The 18,761-nt window shown below is 37.5% G+C and overlaps 1 protein-coding gene across 3 annotated transcripts in view; it reads right to left on the bottom strand.

Moving 5' to 3' along the window:
• Positions 1-480: 480 nt before the first annotated feature.
• The window catches only part of LOC108775795 (sestrin homolog), a 39,872-nt gene continuing 21,591 nt past the window's right edge, over positions 481-18,761 (bottom strand). The window contains exons 1-7 of one of the 3 annotated variants that reach the window (XM_018542244.1): positions 17,600-17,607; positions 9,605-9,775; positions 3,913-4,095; positions 3,598-3,835; positions 2,917-3,182; positions 1,970-2,344; positions 481-1,428 (exon numbers count right to left, since the gene is read on the bottom strand). In XM_018542244.1, the coding sequence (XP_018397746.1) occupies positions 1,342-1,428; positions 1,970-2,344; positions 2,917-3,182; positions 3,598-3,835; positions 3,913-4,095; positions 9,605-9,760 (1,305 nt within the window). In that variant the 5' untranslated portion in view covers positions 9,761-9,775; positions 17,600-17,607 and the 3' untranslated portion in view covers positions 481-1,341. Of the gene's footprint in view, positions 1,429-1,969; positions 2,345-2,916; positions 3,183-3,597; positions 3,836-3,912; positions 4,096-9,604; positions 9,776-10,386; positions 10,430-17,599; positions 17,608-18,761 lie in introns of those variants that run through there. The other 2 variants (XM_018542243.1, XM_018542242.1) reach the window with 2 other exon arrangements.

The raw sequence follows: 18,761 nt of genomic DNA, 5'->3' as shown, positions 1-18,761 counted from the left end.
ATAATAATCTGCACGCATATACACGCGGCTGCGGATCGTCCTACAATCTAAGGTTTACTCGACACACACGTATAATGAATGGTAAGTAGGTACAATTTTATGTTAACTCTTTCACGGATATTTTTTTACGGGATAGGTCTCGTCAAAATGAAACGGAGATAAAACGCATTACATACATATATATAGATATATACAGAGCGCGAAAGACGATTTCTCGGTCTGACGTTCGCGACGACGCACGTTGCGCCACACGCGAGAATCGACGTTCCGATAACTCGAAGCATACGCCACAAGCATGAGAACTCGGAGAAATCGAATCAAATCGGATCCGAGGCAAAGGATAAAGTCACGACGGAATTAGAGTTAATAGATTTTCTTAATTTACGCCTTACGATTAATTTTCCATTTCTCAATAAGCCATCCGGCACAAAAGAAAAAACGAAATGTCCGCGCGAAGCTATGAGTTTTTTCTTTTGCTTGATGTATGAACGCGTGTTGCGGTGATGCGTTTTCTTCAATGAATCGCGCATAAGATCGAAATTGCAAACGTAATAAGAAGGGTATATGTACGTGTGTATATGTATGTGTGGTGTACGTGTCAAGTTAAAAGCGCGACTTGAAAGCTTCTAAGGCGAGAGCAAACTTCTTTTTTAACAGATCTGAAACGTAAACGAAACGCACAAATAACAGACTGCTATAATGTCGAACGTAGAAAAATACAAGTGTCTATGTACAAAACAAATTATAAATCTTTCCTCTCCTTGTCATGTCTTCCTGTCTGTTCACACAATTTCTCCCTCCTTTTTTATGATCTCTACACAATCTCCTCTCAAATAAACGCGGAAAAACACTCCATTCGCCATCAACTCTACTTTATTACGCGAATAGACGAAACGTGCAATCGACAATGTTCGTGAGCCATATGAGGAACAAAGACGCGTTGGTCTCGTCGTTGAGGCGCCATCAGAAGAATCGTGCCGAGAGCGCAGCTGAATGACCAAATATTATGATCTTCTGTTTTCCCCGCAATTAGCATTTTTCCTTTCTTCCTCTTCCTCTTCCAACATCGCCTTTTTTAGCACTCGCTGAAGAATCGCGATTGCTCGCTATCGCCGCAATTCACGAATCGACGATGAAGCGGCCTTATGATAGTGCGTGCATATGTGTGTGATGTTCTGTATAAGACGCGATGATATCACGTTTGCTTGCTCCTTCTATGCCGCGCATTTCCATGCCGGAAGTCTGCGAATTTACAGCATGGAGCGTGGCGCGAGAAAACAAATCGACAAACTGCAGACTGACAGACAGCGGACAAACGAGGGAGTGACGCGGAACTTCGCTTTAGGTCATATACCGCATCACGGCACGAAGGGCATACAGCAGTTCTGCTTGCATGCGAGCCTCTAGAATCATCAGGTTCACGTGGACCTGGAAAACAAAGGAAAAAGACGATATTTAGCAACGTCCAACAGTATCGTTTCCTCGCTTCCTGCTCATATAAAAATACGTTTTTATGTTTCTTGTTTCATCGTGATAAAAACCTTATCACAGATGTTAAATAGCTAATTCCAAATGCATAATGCGTTTCATGCGAGCTAATCTTAACTTTCTATCGCGAGACTGGTAGCAGTTGATATTATTTGCAGCCGAATAATATCAAGTATTTTATATTTAACGTGTTCAACTCTTTTAAACCTATTTACATATAAATTACTGCTTATTTAAATTTCTATAAGATCCTTTTGAAATAGGAAGTACAGCCTTATTGTGCACTACTCGCATAATAATATATTTTAATTAAAATCAAACAACCTAAGCGATTTGATTGAAGTAGCTTATTTTTGAAAGAATTATATCGTTCATTTTTTTTTAAATTGTATAAAATATATATATTTTTCCTTTTGTTTCTCCCTCAATTACCTTATTTTAGTCAAATTGGATTATATATTTAAAAGATAATTGTACCTACCTTTTCACTGTGTTTGAATTCTCTCATGACACGATCGTAATCCCTCTTTGTGACGCGCTCCGGGTAGCAAACGGCGCTCTTGATGAAGGTTTTGAGGCTACGCTCAAGCAATTGATTCACCTCGTTGTAATCGTAATCGTCATGTCTGATGCCAAACATACACTGTATGTAGTTCCAGATCGCCCGTCTAAAGCGAGACGTGTCGACCTTGTTGTGCGTGCCCATGGTATAGTATGTCAGATTGTATGCGGTTTTGAATTTGTCGTCGAGGAGATTACCGACATCATTGTACAGACGATTCACTAAGGAGTAACCATGATCATCCCAGGAATAGTCTTGGACGCGGAAGGTCGGTATGTCGTTCAATTGACCGCGCTAAAAAGACGAAAAACATCGAATCAATATAAAAAAAAAGAAAGCACCAAGAGATAAGAAAAATTATATTGTCGATAAAAAGTCTCGGGAAAGATGTGAAGAGTGATGTTAGGGAACGAAAGAATATACTATAGATAGTAACCGATGAAGCAACTTTTTTATTATCTTGCGCATTAACGCCTGGCGTAAGCATTGTGCCCCGCCTTCGTAGCCTATCTTAAGTCAGTCAATACACAGCGTCGTCGCGCGGTAAATATTCATAGTAGTTACGCGAGCGGAGCCGTAAGCCGTACGCGCGGAGTACAGGTAGTCAGCTTAAATATTCATGGATGAGCTACACGCTACCTTGGAATATCGTCTTTCGGTTCTAATCCATTACACACTACTTAACTAGACGTACAAAAACAGCGGACGCGCGCGAGGAATCATCGCCACGTTGTTGAATAACATGAGGGTCGCACTGACGTTATCAACATAAATGAATGAACTCAATTAAGATACATAGCGAATATCTATTGGGCTAACTGTTTCGCCGTTACTAACGCGGTAAAATTGACGCCGAAGAAGCTCACCTTGGCAAAATCCTGGTAGATGAAAGTGGGATCCTCGATGAATAGACCGATATCGGAGTCGAGAACTGAGCTACTCCTTTGTGGCGCCGCTGCCAGCTCAGCCGATTGCGTCTCGACAGTCTCGAATCTCTTGGAGAGCTCCTCCTGCGTGATCTGATAGGACTCGGATTTTTCTGAGAGACGCTTCATACGTTCCATCAGGGTCTCTACTCCGACCTCCTGCTCGCCAACTATGCTCGGCGACGACGGCGGCGACGGTATATTTTCTAGAAAGTAATTTCAATTGTGAAGTTATATCAAAACTTCTGCCAACATAAATGTATGAAAAAACAAACTTATGCTTAGAAAGGACAGTTTAGTTAAATTATTTTAAAAATTTACCTAGATAGAGATCTGAAAGTAATTTTGTTGGACCAAATAATTATGTAGGACACTCAAACCAGTTTTTAGAATATCAAAATTTTTTACAAAATTGCTCATCATGCTCAAGTTTCTTATGTAATTATTATTATTTTCATTAGGCAACAAAATTATTTTCAAATCTAGAAAATTTTAGACACTTCAGTAAAATCATTCTTTCCCGTGTAAAAATAGACAATTTTTTTATATCACCGTTTTAATCACCGTTAGACAAATAATATTGCATTTTACCAGCGAAAGATCATAATAAGTATTACATACCAGTCTTGCCGTCTCCGTTAGGGATCTTTTTAGGGCTCGTGAGCTTATCTTTGGCAGGCGGTATGTTACTACTATTGTCCTGGATGTTCTCCTTATAATGATGACCAGTTACGTTATCCAATTCCTCGTTAATTCCGCAAGAAAATACGAAAGACGATAACGAGTGGAAGTGGGCTAATAGAACTATCGCATGGACAACCTCCGCTAAGGACCAATTGTCATCGCCCTTAGTCAATTTCTGAAAATACAAGGATTTGTATTGCATCACTGTCTCATGTGAATTCTATGCATGAATTCAAAATCCCACTCGCTTACCTCTATGTGAGATTTATTCAGAAGCCACGGTCTATGGGCTAGGATCTTGTTGATCTCATAGAGATCTTGCAGCTTCCCCGGAATCGATCTCAGGCCTTGGAGCCACGAGGGGTCACCGCCCTGAAGAAGAAACTCTCCCTTCTGCAGGTTTATAAGGTAGCTACATTGGTGCCTACCCGCAGCCTGAAATTACATTAAGATAGATCTCCAAACCTGTTCTCATCAATTTATCTCTCTCGCATCATCCACGACGCTTAATACCATCCTTAGACAACGTTTCTAACATAATCGTCTCCCCTACACTGCGAGATTATTATCTACTAAATCGTACATCATTAAAAGGGATCGCATAAATATTTCGATACGAAGGAAGCTGTAATTCTGACAAAGAAGGATCTGAAGTGAATGAAAACGCCTTTTGTGAAATACAGTTTCTTGCAAATCCTTCTTGTCCATATTAAGAATGCAAAAGTCAATGCAAAAATTTCAAGAGTGACAGAATTTTCACTCTCTAAATTAATCAAATTCCACTCCAAAGAATTTAGAGAGATGTCTGAAGCTAAGATTCTTAATATGAGCACGAAGGATTACTATTAGCAACAAATCGTATTTTAAAAGCATGTTTCTACTTCTGGTCCTCCCATTGTGAACAACTCGCTAGTTGATTTAAAACGTAATTGAAACACGTTAGGTATTAAAGAGACGAGATCCATATGCGCGATAAAAACGCTTCATATGATTCAAATGATCGTTCAGCTGTATTAAATACCGTCATGTAATGATGTAATATAATTATAGCGTAATCAATGCGCACCCCGCGCTACATAATAAATCAACTAATTTATGACCGTTAAGCTTCGATGGTGCGAGCCTTGTAATCTCGATTATCACGCTCACCTCAGGCCCGTACATCACAATAAGCAGATACACAGGCCTGCAGAATTAACTCGCAGATAATGTCTATCGATAAGATACTACCCGTAGGGAAATAAGGGTCGAATAAAAACGACGAGGCGTGCGAGTCGACCAAAAGCAATTTTGCTCCGCGAGGAATTTCTATTCGCGTATTGAGTACCGGATAGCGTCGCCGTGCATTATTGCCGTCGATGCACGTGTATTTGTGCACATGTATACGTGCGATATCGCGCATCGCGCACGATAAACGGTGGGTTTCCCGTCCCACAAAATTTTCGAGGACGAGCGTCGGAGTTATTGGCTCGATTTCGTGGGGAGGCCGGAGCGGCTTGCCATATGCATTTTTCAATAACAAATTTCGACCGGCGATAGGCGAATTGACGGCGACGTGATGATGCATCGGAGCGTAAAATTGCACGAGGTCGCGGCCGCCAATATCGCGCGTTATCACGCTCACGATCATTTCCAGCAGGTGACGAACAGCAACATCCGTTTCAAGGATATATGCACTACGCTCAATCCTGCATCCTCCAACGATGAATAATCCCGTGACATAGATTTTCACATTATCGATTTTATAAATTAATAGCGAAGAGATTTTAACAAGAGAATCGTGTCCGCAAGCGTAGTTAAGGTAATAAATAAAATCACCATCAATATCAATGATAAAATAAAGTGCGTTAAAAGTATCATTAAAAATATATAGAAGAGAGTCACGAGTTCAACATTTACCATTTTAAGTTTAACACTAATAGTCTCGCGTTACAATATATTGCAATAAACGTAAATAGCGGAAAATTTAACTTAACGATGCGGTTAGTCATATTTTTTGTTAGAAAAATATTATTTATGAAAATTTAGTATGGATTCTACGTAGGTACTATTATTTAAATTATCTGAACTCGACGACGATCTATTTATTCCCGCGTGACTAACTTTGCGAAGCCTCGCGGGCATGAAACACGTCAGTTTAGCACCCCTGACTCGTCATTTCGCCAACCGAGGAATCTCGCGTGGGCGTCGGATGCAGCACGATCCTGACAGAGTCAATCGATCATCGTGACAGGACATGGTAATACCATGGCTAAAGGGGCGAAAGAGCGAGCGCAAGTGAAAAAAAAAAAGGCGGGATTGAAGGAGAGAAACGACGGTGAAAGAAAAGAATGAGAGAACGGGTTGCGATGAGGTACGCAAACAAGACATGTGTTTGCTGTGAGAACGGTAAATCGATCGATTCGAGGCTCACGATAAGAGCAGAGTTCGCCAAATACATTTTCGCCTCCCTCCAGTATACAGTCAGAATCTACCCAGAAAACACAAGTATTTTGACGTGCTTTCCTCTATTATCAATAATCGATCATCAAGATCAACGCCATCAAATTCATCAATTACGAAAATTCGCATTATTTATTTCACGCGACGATTCACGAGTCATTAATTATCGCACTTTGCGCGAAGAAATTTACCGGCGCGCGGCGGGTGATACCGATCTTCATTTTTCACTCGATTATCACGCGGGGATTGGAAAGATGATAAAACACAGAAAGTAATGCATTATCGCGGCGATGAGAATAACAAAATATGTGCGAACGATGATTGGCAAAAAACATCTCAGACAGTCCGATATCGTTATATCAATATTCTAGTATTATTTGTACAATACAATAACCATAAATAGAATCGAGAAGCATTTTGTTTTTCTTTTTCCGAGTCGGAAATAATATATCATTATCATAAAGGGCGTCTCACCGTAAATTTATATTGATACAATTCGCTCCTTATATAATGACTATAATAAGTTACCGTTTTTCTGTGCACACATTCTTTGAAATAAATGGACAGCCATTAAGTTTATTAAAATTATTGATCTAAAATTATTGATACAATATGGTAATCAATGTTATCGTACGTTGATAATAGCAACAATTTTATACCTGCATTAATTTAGAAGATATATGTATAAACGCAAACGCGAGACAACACGATAACAATGATATTTATCTTCAAAGGCTCTCTCCCGTATATTTCCTTCAATAATTTATTCTGCATACGAACTGTCCGATAGCTAAATGATTAATGAAGTATAATTATATAATACTACTAAAACAAATCAATACAGAATCAATTGCATTTCATAATAATTTTTATTTTTAAATAAAAAATATTAATATGAATTTTTTAAACAACTATTCCATATATAATGTTATAAATTTCCAATGTAGAGCTTTTGATGAATAATCCAAAATGATCGCAAATCTCATTTCAAAGAAACAAGTCTACCGAGCACAATGTTTACCAGAAAAGCTGTTTTTCAGATACCTTATCATTTTATCACATCCGCGTGTACCGTCTAACAATTTATTTCGTCCTTGTCCGCACATCACCCTGTTTTCATCGAGATAAAGTACTTCTCAATCGATACACTGCGATGATATTTTGTCTATCACACCAGTCTACTCTGACGTACTTCTCGAGATATCAAATTAAGATTACTAAACTTCAAGTCTCGAGATTACGTAAGGAAAGCGCAAAAAAGGTGCGACAATTAAATGTAAATCGAATAATAAATTTAGATCGGTCGAATATCCCCGACATCAATCATTATTATTAAATATTTGAATAACGTACAATTCTCGATTCGAATTTTGAGGAAGTAATAAAGAAAATCTGTCTAATATGCGAATTATTCAAATTATCAGTTGAGTATAGAATCAAGCCCGCAATGGCTCACAACGACATCCGATCACGACTGCGTATCATTCAAAGGCGGAAGCTGTAACCTCGATATTGTATCCTGTAGAGATAGCAATTTTACAGTCTGCAGTGTGGAATTTTGTAATAAACAAAGTCGGCTGTGATCGCCAATGCTCGTCACACAGCCGTTAACTCGACAATTTAGAGCAAACCAGTTTGCGGAATCTGCATACCTGCTCTCGCGTTTACGTCGCATATCTAACAACACCGTAGTTTCTCTGATTTTATACTTTGTATATGCATTTACGGAAATATACATTCAATCGCTAACTGTGCATTAGCTAATGCGAGGTAGTCTACGGAGAAGAAGTAAGAGCTTAACTCGAGAAACGAGTTTCTCTGACAAGTCGTCTTAATTTTACAAGGAATGAAATCACGAGTGTGAAAAATGGCAAGATATATTTAATAAACCCGCTTTATGAATTCAATTGAAGGTTGATTGTGGAAAACAAACAGGTTTCTCGAATATCGCGAAAAAAATACTTGAATACTTGCTGAAAATATTTCTAAATATAAAATCCGACGTTTCGGAGATTGATAAACATTGTGAGACTGTATAAAGTATTTAACAATTTTAGAGAGCGATGAGGAAATTTTGTCATCTTAAAGATGCACGTTATTTTTATAATAGAGCATACTGTGAATTTTTTCTCACGATGCGAAGTAAAATCGGCAAATCAGTTTTATCTTTCCACTTGCGCGCGTTATCTAGACAAGCCTGTTTCTCGCACGAATCTGTATTCTGAGTATTGAATGATAAATGACTCATTTATTTAAAAATATGAGCTTGTCAAATTCTTACACGCGAACCTTCGATTCGACATTCTCTTAAGTTATTTATAGTCCGTAAAATTCTACGCAATGTAAACAAGCTTTTCATTATAAAAACTAAATCATTCATGGAAAAATGAAAAAAAAAACGTATACCTTAATTAAAAAAACAAAACATTTATCTCACTGAATGTCTTCTTTATGTCACAATTATGACATAACGCGGTTACAATTGAAAGTATGTTTTCAAGATGATTCTTGTGCATGCACATTTCTGCATGTTCAAAAGATAAGGTTATATAATTCTATACAACAAATGGCATATTTTCATACTGCACAAATAGCTAAAAGTAAGACAAACAAATGCGTAGATCGCCGAGTAAAGATCATAAAGGAACAGTCAATGTTATTTTTCACATCTTCACCAATTGCTTTTCACGAGAACATGTGCGGCATTACGAAACACACACGCGCTGCATTTACTCAGTTTGCGATAATCTTTGACCCGGTGACCTGCCTGTCGTTCGTCGAGGGTCGATCAGGGAACTTAAGAGAAAAGATGAAGACGCATCATTAACGCGAAGAAAAACTTAGCTCATGAGTAACAATTGTTTTATACGCGCATAAATTATATATTCAGTAAAACTAAGCATTTAATAAAAAATCTTCAAAAAAAAAGAGCTTTTTAAGAAAAGAAACATATTTCATCTCAAGTCTTGCAGATTAATAAAGTTTCTAATGAACAATTAAGATAACATCCTCTCTAAAGTTAACGTCAGTGTATACGACTTTCAATTACTCCAAGTTACTTTTCATAAAATTTTCGATTTAATTAAATGTATGTGAAAAAGCGTAATAAAAGTCGCAGGAATATATTTAAACCGTAACCCATAAGTGAAACATTTAATTTAACATGTAGGTCCTGGTAATCCTAGAATATTTTCCAATGTTTAAATAGTGTAACGATTTGGAAATAATTTTATGTTTCACAATTTTATAGTTGCCGCTGTTTTGTTTCATTTACAAGGCTAATTATCGTCCAAGTGTTGCAATCTTTTGATATAGTTGAAAATTTTTAAGTATCTTCTAAAACTAATAACACATAAAACTTTAATGCGTCTCTTAAGAACCCATATGTTTAATGTTACAATATGTGTTCTTGTTAAAAATCAATTAACGATATATAAAAAATTTATGTCGAGATCTACTGAATATAGCTTATAAAATTTTTATATAGAAAATAAGTATTTACCATAATGGCAATGAGATGTCTGTAGTCGTAAGGAAGTGGACCATCACCCCGAAGGATAAACTGCTGAGTGCGAAGGAAATGTTCCAAATATGTTGGGTGCGAGGACATTACCCTCGAAACATGATCGAGCCTGTTGTTCTGTAGGAAAGCATCCATCAACAGGACATGCGTCTGTAACAATCAAAACACATTGCTGTAAGCAAAAGCGTCACGCAGATATGATAGATTAGAGGTGCAATTAATTAGAAAATTTCAAAATATTTAACATAAAAAAAAACACAATTACAAGAAGATAAAGTTAATTAAAAATACAATTCTCTTAAAATAAATTTGACATTTTTCAAAATCGTAGAACGATCACTGTTCGTCTACTCTTTCTCTTCGAAACGCTAGAAATGTATTCGGATTTTGAACTCCACACTTGTCGTGGGGGATTTTCAGGTAAAAAGATCTGTCTCTGTATTAGTATCCACGCAATAATTGGCTAGCTCAGTTATGTTGGTTGGATCTAGCGTTATTTGTTCGCTCAGACCTTGGCAGGTTTTCGGCATTAGAAAGTATATAATCACGTTTTCACCTACGCGCCACATAACGGTATATAAATCGCTATATGTATAGCGGATATATACATACACACGGTGTTTCGAAAATCAAGGTACGACGAGAAAAATGATCCTCAAGAGCATCTCTAAATCTGACTGGGTAATAATTGATATTAGTAAATATGCCACTGGTAATCAGTGAATGAAATGTGAGTCCCTAACCTAACTAACTTTTATTACGTGATCTAACTGTCGAGCTGCCATCCGTCTGGAATTTCCTGGATTTGTCCTAGTTTTAAAGGCGTCGGAGAACGTCCACTCGATCTGGATTTTGTATAGTTTTTTATTGTATTTGTATTATTATTACTTTAAAAATAACAACTACACAAGCGTTGTCACTTGATTGAATTCTCGGTCGCCCCACGCGCCATCAATGCCGTTCAGCTGAAGCTAAAGTCACTATAAAGGAGAAGGTATTTTAACTTGTGTAGTGTCTGAATTTTATATAATATTTAAATATTCAATGAATATATGGTATTGGAAGATTAAAATTAACGTGCAAAAATATCAGTATTCAAATTATATAATACTCAAACTTTCTTTTTTATTTTTTTCAGTTAAACTTCATTGATTATCCACTGATTCAAATTTATAGAAAACGAAATAATATTTCCAAACTGTAGAATAAAATTTATTTATGTTTGTTTTCGAAAAAATCAACTTTGAATATTTATCGCGTATTATATCAATTTTACAGATCTCGCTGTAAGACTACTATTTCTGTTCATATGTTTGTGTCTATTGTATTGAATATAATCGAGAATACATACAATAAAACAGAATATTCATGCACGATAAATTTTATTATTTTATAAACTGTTAAAAATGTCCGAATAAAACAAAGCCTTATAAAAAAAATGTAATATTTATCTGCGGAGCCTTATATTGTATATCAATTTTTATATTGTTAAAAATTTGTATTATATGGTTTAGATTTATTTTTTTCATGTAAGATCATTTCGTTCTCGATAGTATAATATCCGAAATATATATACATGTTTATTTGTCACACCTGCTGCGTCGATAAAGAGCGTTAATCGTACGCAAAAGGCGTTAGGTGCGTTAATGGCAATATTAATTACGTAATCGCGTTTACGACACGTGCACAGATATGAGGGAGTGGGTTTCCGGGTCATCCGAAAGCGATTCACGCAATCAGGTGTTTGCGTTGCATCATTCAACGATTCGTCTTGACTACTGTTGATTAATACATCACCTCATGCTTTTGTATACATGTCTCGCGAGAGATATGGGCACCTAGATAGATATCGGCATAAATTACAGCTCAGTACACTGGACACGCTACATAGAGTATCATGCTTAATGACCGTGTTATACTCTGTAACGTGTGATTGCTCCTTAATCGATCGGACAGAACAAACAGCAATACACCAGCATGAAATTATTATGTGTACGTTTAAATTACAGGAAAAAGCAATTGCAAGAACCTGCTGTCAAGAAAGGCATAATTGATATCTTAAAAAAAAAAAACTCGTGGATAATTTTTTTGCGCACCCTGTCACGCGAGATTTGAAAATTCACAGATCAGAACATTGTCTATTACGGTAAATTCGTATGCTTCCGGGTTTGCTTTTAGTATTTCCTAATGTAATTCGTAATATATGCTAACATTCGTCGATATAATAATTCATCGTTAGAAGAGGAACGAGCGTGACTGTACGTGACTGGAGTCACGTTTTACGACGTAATATAATTTACTAGATACTAGCTTGTTAATATTTATAGTTCCTGTTTGTCAGTTTTTCTTGCTGCTATCGATATTGAAATCAACTCATCCATTATAAATATTCCACCTGTCAGACTTATTAGCCGTGCTTCCGCCGATCGGAAGAGTTCTGGTGATCGATCGATTGCTGACGCAATCACATTTAGGATCGTTTCAACAAATGCATCGGAGTAAACAGTAGGGTAAACAGTCGTTCGTCATATCGCCAGTTAGTGCACGTGCTCGCAATTCGAAATGGTAATGGACTTCTCGTGTGTGGAAGTCAATTAGTCAGTTCAAATTCTTTGTTACTCGCGAGATTCGTTTCACGCAGAGACAGAGAGATGCGTAGATTTTTTATTCGTTCTGATCGTTTCCGTAACGTTCCCCATTTTTACACGAGTGTAACAATTTCTTCGTAAAACGTTCTCTCAGTTTTCTCACGCATGCGAAAAGGAATAAAATTGTGAGTGAGTTTGTGACGAATTTGCAATAAAATCTACGAAAACGTCAATAGCTTGATGCAAAAACTATTCAATACTACGCAAGTTAAATTTTGATTGGTGGTGTGTGCGCGCGCGCGCATGCGCACGCGTACATATATAAATAATATAGTGCTCCAAACTAACGAGAAATATTTTAAAAATAAATCTTTGTAACATTTTAACGAAAAGTCTAATACCAAAATGCCGAGGCTATGACAGTTTTCAAATGGGAAAAGTTTAAATATTATTGACAGGGCTAGAATTTGGGATTGTGTGTATGTGTGTATTTACATTTATATTTATTTGTATATATATATATATATATATTATATACGCACGCACGAGAATTTTTGCAGAGAAGCATAGATAACGGTTTTTTTCTGTTTTCCAAGAAACCTCGCAGTTCTCAACGTTTCTCATCGATAACAAGTTTACACAAATCGCGTTACTTTCACATATTGACCGTTTAGTCATCAAAGCATTGTTAACGTTTCAACACATTATATCTATACGCATTATCGGCATTTGAAGTATTGTAAAAAAATATCAGTATTTTTTGTAAAAATTGTCTTGTATTGTTTGTCTTTCCGATTTGATATTTATCAGTGATTAATGTTATTCATCTGACACCTATTGAAATGAAGTAATAATAAAAGAATACCAACCTACAGTCAATAAGTATCACTTAAATAACTACTGTTCAACTTGCGGTGCTACTGTCGCACGCAGACTGAAAGTATGCAGTTATGACACGAGTCTACACAAATGCAAACATAATTTGTCCTACAATGATGTGGTCGACCTTGTAATGGGTCGCTAACCTGTGTGCACACAGGCACACACACACACACATAAACTGCGAAAGACTTTTCACTTTGGCGCCGGCTTTCGCCGAGGAATATTGAACGTCCCACACCGGACGTAACGCGTGAACGCAAGTGGGACACGTCACATTGCACATCCTCCGTTATAACTGTCTCCCAAGGAGAAAAAACCTATTACATGTGATAACAGAGCACCGTGTATACATAACGCAGCCGTTATGCCTCAACTGGTACGCGTTCACCTCGTCGCAACTCGAGGAATCGTTATCGTTCGTATTCAGATTACAATTGAAAAACACCAGAGACGGTTATACCAAATGTATTAACATACGCTTTCTTTCAACAATCGTCGACGTGGTCGATTTCACTGAGCGATACTCGACGTAAACAAGCGAAACGAAACGGGTTCAGATAAATGCGCTTACCAGGCTAAAATCATCGCTGCAAAAGATTAATCGACGGCTTACGAGAGCTCGCCTGCGGTTGATTATTATTATTGTACGTCCATAATGGAAAGGGTTTACCCAATGGTAGAATACCGGTTTCTGGTGCGTTGAAGTTAGCCATCGAAGTTCGTGTAACTAAATTTTGTAGGATTCCTATTCAAATGAATGTATAGAGCAGTTAATAAATACGTAAATTTATAATGAGCAAAGGAAACGAAGAAATAAGGTCTTCATCTGTATAATATCATTTCTTGCAAAAATAAATATTAATTTCAACTTTGTTTCACAGAGAAATTGTACTAGTATATTTAAATACTTTACGTAAATTAATGCATAATGTGCGTAAAATTCTTATTCTTCTTGCATATCACAAAAGAATTATTTTACATCTTAACGATATTTATTATGTATTATATGGAAAAAACGATTACGTTGAAGTAACTAAAATTTTAGCTAAATTTGAAAATAATTTTGTTGGACCATCAAAATATGTAGGACACTCGAATGGTTGCTGAAATGTCAAAATTTCTTGAAGCATTGCTTAAGATCTTATTATACTACAATATTAAAATAGTACAACAAAATTATTTTTAGAACTGTGTACTTAGCTCAATTTTTAAGTATTTCGACAAATCGTCCTTTCTCTGTATTTTTTGATAAATTATTTTTGTTCCAAATTGCGGGTTTAAAATTGAGTTTATTTTCGGCGATTTCAGAAGCAATCCCACGAGGGAGTTTCCGCTCATTTTCTGTCAACATCGCGACTAAATCGACCAGGTAGCGACACGTGGATTCGATTGTAGATAGACGTAAGTACATATAATAAACGAAAGACTCATTAAGGAATGGTTCTTGAATCGACCGATCTATTATTAAATGACGACTAGCGTTCGTTACCGAGAGAGGCCGACTCGGCGGAAATAACAAATTACTCAATGTCAGTTAGTCGGCGTGGTAGCCGGAGATCGTGAGAGTAGTCCAAGCACTCGAGAAAATTTAGCTGATACTTTTCGACAGGAACTCAACGATCGCATCGCTCGAGGATATTCCTCTTCCTTCTCAAGAGAGAAGCAGATGATCTTTAGAAAAAATTCGAGAAAGAAATATCAAAATAATTGATTCATGATTCATCGCATCGAATGTTTGTCCAGAAACATATTTCTCACATTATATTTTATAAACATTCTTTGCGCAATCATTGCAAGAAACGTATGTAAAATGATATTAATATTAATACCGGCGATTAATCTAACATTCATCATTTTGCTACGTAAACATCCGCTTGATGGTTTCTTGTTCTCGAGTCAGTTATTTTTCTGACTCTGCGTTATATTACTTAGTGAATGTAAAAAAAACAGCGGACAATCGTTTGTGTGATAAGTTTCATCCATATTGACGATAGTCATTAACCGTTAAACGCTGGATATGATGCGAAAGAAGTCGTTAAGTTGTTTTCATCGCTCTATTTTCGCAGTGTATTTTTTACCGCTAAATTAGCTATTAGATATACATCATATGAACTTTCAGGGACTCCGTGGAATTGCTGCTTTATCCCGACCTAACCAGAACGGTTTCATTAATGAAGTTATTTGTATGCACATAAGCTACAAGAATATTATTCTTATACATTTCCTCGCAATTTTCTCGTCACGATCCAAGGTAGCTTGCGATTGAAACCGGTATAATTTTACCGAGTTTAATTTTCGAGGCAACAGATAGACGGAAATATTCCCTCTTACGGAAAAGTGATTAGTGTAAGATTCTCTTTGGGCTCTCTTCAGTAGATCTGTAGAACTGTAGTCACAAAAATTATAACATTTTAATTCTCAAAAGAGATATATAAATATAATTACAATATAAAGCTATTAACCTGCTTGCAATAACAATATTTCTGTTCCTTCCAAATAATTTTTTTACTATTACAAGCCTCCAAAAAATGTAGAAAAAGTCAGGGTTACTTTTCAGCATCCTCTGTTATAAGAAATTTAAAAGATATTAGAAATATTTTATTAAAGAAAACCAGACTCAGTCTTTAGAAAGATGGAGAGTGAGAATTCGCTTGTATACTAAAGACCCAGATTGAAGATAAAGATTTAAAGACATTGAAAAAAAAAAATCAAACAATTGTGCGAGGCAAAAGGAGTTGCAGATTTTACCTCGCAAAAATAACCGACTACATCATAGACGTAGTTAGATATTACTCAATTGACTCTCGTACTATGCTATTTGGCAAGCCGTGTCTCTCGCTCCGACACGAGGCCCTCAGAAAGCGCAGCCAGCGCGGCAGGTCTCTTCTCCGTCCGAGAGCCCTTTTTCTCTTGGCGGAGACTCCTGGCGATCAGCCCGAGAATCGCTGAGACTTCGTGGCGAGCTCCTCGAAGAAGCTTCCTCAACCCTTCTTTCTTCGAAGAAGAGCCGAGATTTCACGTCACGTCGAGATTTTCCTTCGCCAAGTACGCGCCACGTTGCGATCGGACGTCATTTATCTTGCGAATCGCGTGACTTTTCTGTACGTGACTATAGACAATAGGAAAGCGGGCGTCTATACAAGTCCTAGAAAAGGAACAACTGGGTCTGCTCTAACGTCGGATCGTGCTACGGTCCCCAAAATCAGTTCGTGAATGGAAGGAAGCTAAAAGATTGTGCACGGTTCCTGTATTATATACATATGTGTGTGTATGTCAAATAATAATTTCCTTTCTTACGGAAATCACAGGAAGAGCATAAATTTTATGCACATCGTGGCAAATCTCTCAGTTTTTCATTCAAGTGCACGCCAACATTCATTCACGTGCGACTCTAACAATACATCTAACAAACGCGATCTCGCAAAAGTCGCGTCTTCTACCGTTAATATGTTCAGTTCTTATTGGAATCGTGCGTCTTGACAGTCGCTTCATATAATAAACAGACGATGAATGGCGATATATAAGATAGAGTGCATCCTCCTCCTCCTCCTCCTGCATTCATATTGTATCGTTATTGCGATATCCATACTTTATGCCCAGTGTGTGCCGCAATGTCGCGCCGTGTCGCCGCGTCTCTCATAACGGACGACAATGCACGATGAACGAATATTTCTTTCCATAATGATACATTAAACGCTATTGTCCATTGTCAGCCGCGACAATAATTACTGGAACAAAGCCGCGTAAATTATGTATGCGACATACTAAGAACATATAGCACAAAAATAACGCGGCGATGTTGAGACTAAAAAAAAAAAATCTGGTTGAAAATTTCGTCGTGACAATGGAAACGATAGCAGCAAGTTTGTGTGAGATCCATAGAACACCATTAAAAGGAGACTATCTGAAAATTATGTTTGTGAGCTGATAAACGTACACAAAAAATCACGTATCCTATTATTTGAATGTTTACAGTTTATTATAAAGCTGGGTTCTCCAGTTCCGTCAATGTGTGTGCGTAAGATTAAACTCTAATCTCGGTTTAACTCACGCTGTTTATCTTTTTTAAGTCTTGAAAAAGAATAAACTCTTTCTGAACCGAAGATTAAAGTTAATCTTATATTGATGGAACCGAGCCTTAGTTACAGCTTAGATGGCATTCAATTTTTTATTATATCGAAAGATTAAGAATTTACGTCATATATACAGAGTTTCAGTAAGATAAAATGGACCCCCCGATAGATATATCTAAAAGCCGCTAAGAGCTTCGCCCGTTATGGGCCGTTAAATGAGAAAAGCGTAGCCGTAAAGTTGGAGCTCTAGAAAAATTTTTAAGAACGTAAAAAAGTTTTCAGCGCGAGAAAAAGTGAAAAGGCTACGTTTGACTTACAATCTCGTGTTAACGTAAGATCGATAAAGTTAAAATACTCGATGAATATATATATTAATATATTTTATGTAGAAAACTGTGGGATCGATAATACGTCCATAATATGCGGCTTACTGTTTCCGGATGGGAGTATAATGCGTCGTTTCGATGCAGAAGAGAGCTGAACTTCTTTAGAATTCCACGCCATTCCTCCGATAGAAATCCGAATCGCTGCTCGCGCGAGTCCTGTGTGAAGATTGTTCGGTATCTTATTGGTGAAGTTCGCAGCGACATAATGCGGAAAATTATAATTCATACGCCAAGTGTGTGCCGCGGTTCGTACGGTAAAAGTACACCGGTGCGCACCGCGGCGAAATTACAGTGCAAATTGCACACACGTAGAATAATAATGTTGTAGTCGAGAAAGTACGAGTTTCGTACTTTTGTTAATGCGAAATCGCATGTCGGATGAGAGGAGCCTCATGGGTTTTTAACGACGTTAGCTCGGCTCACGATGGAAGCCCAGAAAATGTTGGACCGTGGGCCCTATTGCCCTAGGCAGTATGCCTCCTATATTCTATAATTGAGGTAGTTCGAGTTGGCGACGCTCTCGAGACGATGCGAGCCGGCGGCGTGCATTTTGGACAGAATCTCACGGCTGCGCGGCGTAAACAAGATTAGACTATGCTAATAGCATGATTCCGTGTGGGCGCCAATCTCGGGGTGTATAGCATGCTCCACGAGAAGAGAAAAAAAGGAAGAGGAGAGAGAGAGAGAGAGATGAAAATGCGACGCGCGCGTTACACGCCGACGTTTATCGCGAGATCGCGCGAATAAACACCGGCACCAAGGACCGTATGTTTGTCATACTCCGAGCATCTCGAGAAGCGAATGACGTGCCACCGCGTATCTACACAAACACGAAGCCTTGCCAATCGCACAGCTATATTTACGCGGCTTTTTTATTCACGCGGTTATTTACCACGCGAACTTAACATTTCGCTTCGATTGCCGCAACGCGAAGCAAAGTACAGCGGAAAGTCATTGAATAGTCATTAAAACATATATTAAATCTATCTTAAGAACAGGTGACGACGCTATCAAGCAAAAGTTCTTGACAAGTTTGACTGCGTACGATAGTAAAAATGATGATAATTTCAATTACTAATTAGCGTAGTGGAAAATAACAACACCGTAACGATGCCACGTAGAGAGATTCGATGCAAATCTCAGTACCGAAGTACATTGCAAATTCGTTCAAATATGTATGGTAATATAAGTGCTTTCATATGTATGT

This window comes from Cyphomyrmex costatus, unplaced genomic scaffold (genome assembly GCF_001594065.2).
Source record: "Cyphomyrmex costatus isolate MS0001 unplaced genomic scaffold, Ccosl1.0 scaffold32, whole genome shotgun sequence".
NCBI classification, from domain to species: Eukaryota; Metazoa; Arthropoda; class Insecta; order Hymenoptera; family Formicidae; genus Cyphomyrmex; species Cyphomyrmex costatus.
This window is presented reverse-complemented; position numbering and strand designations above follow the sequence as displayed.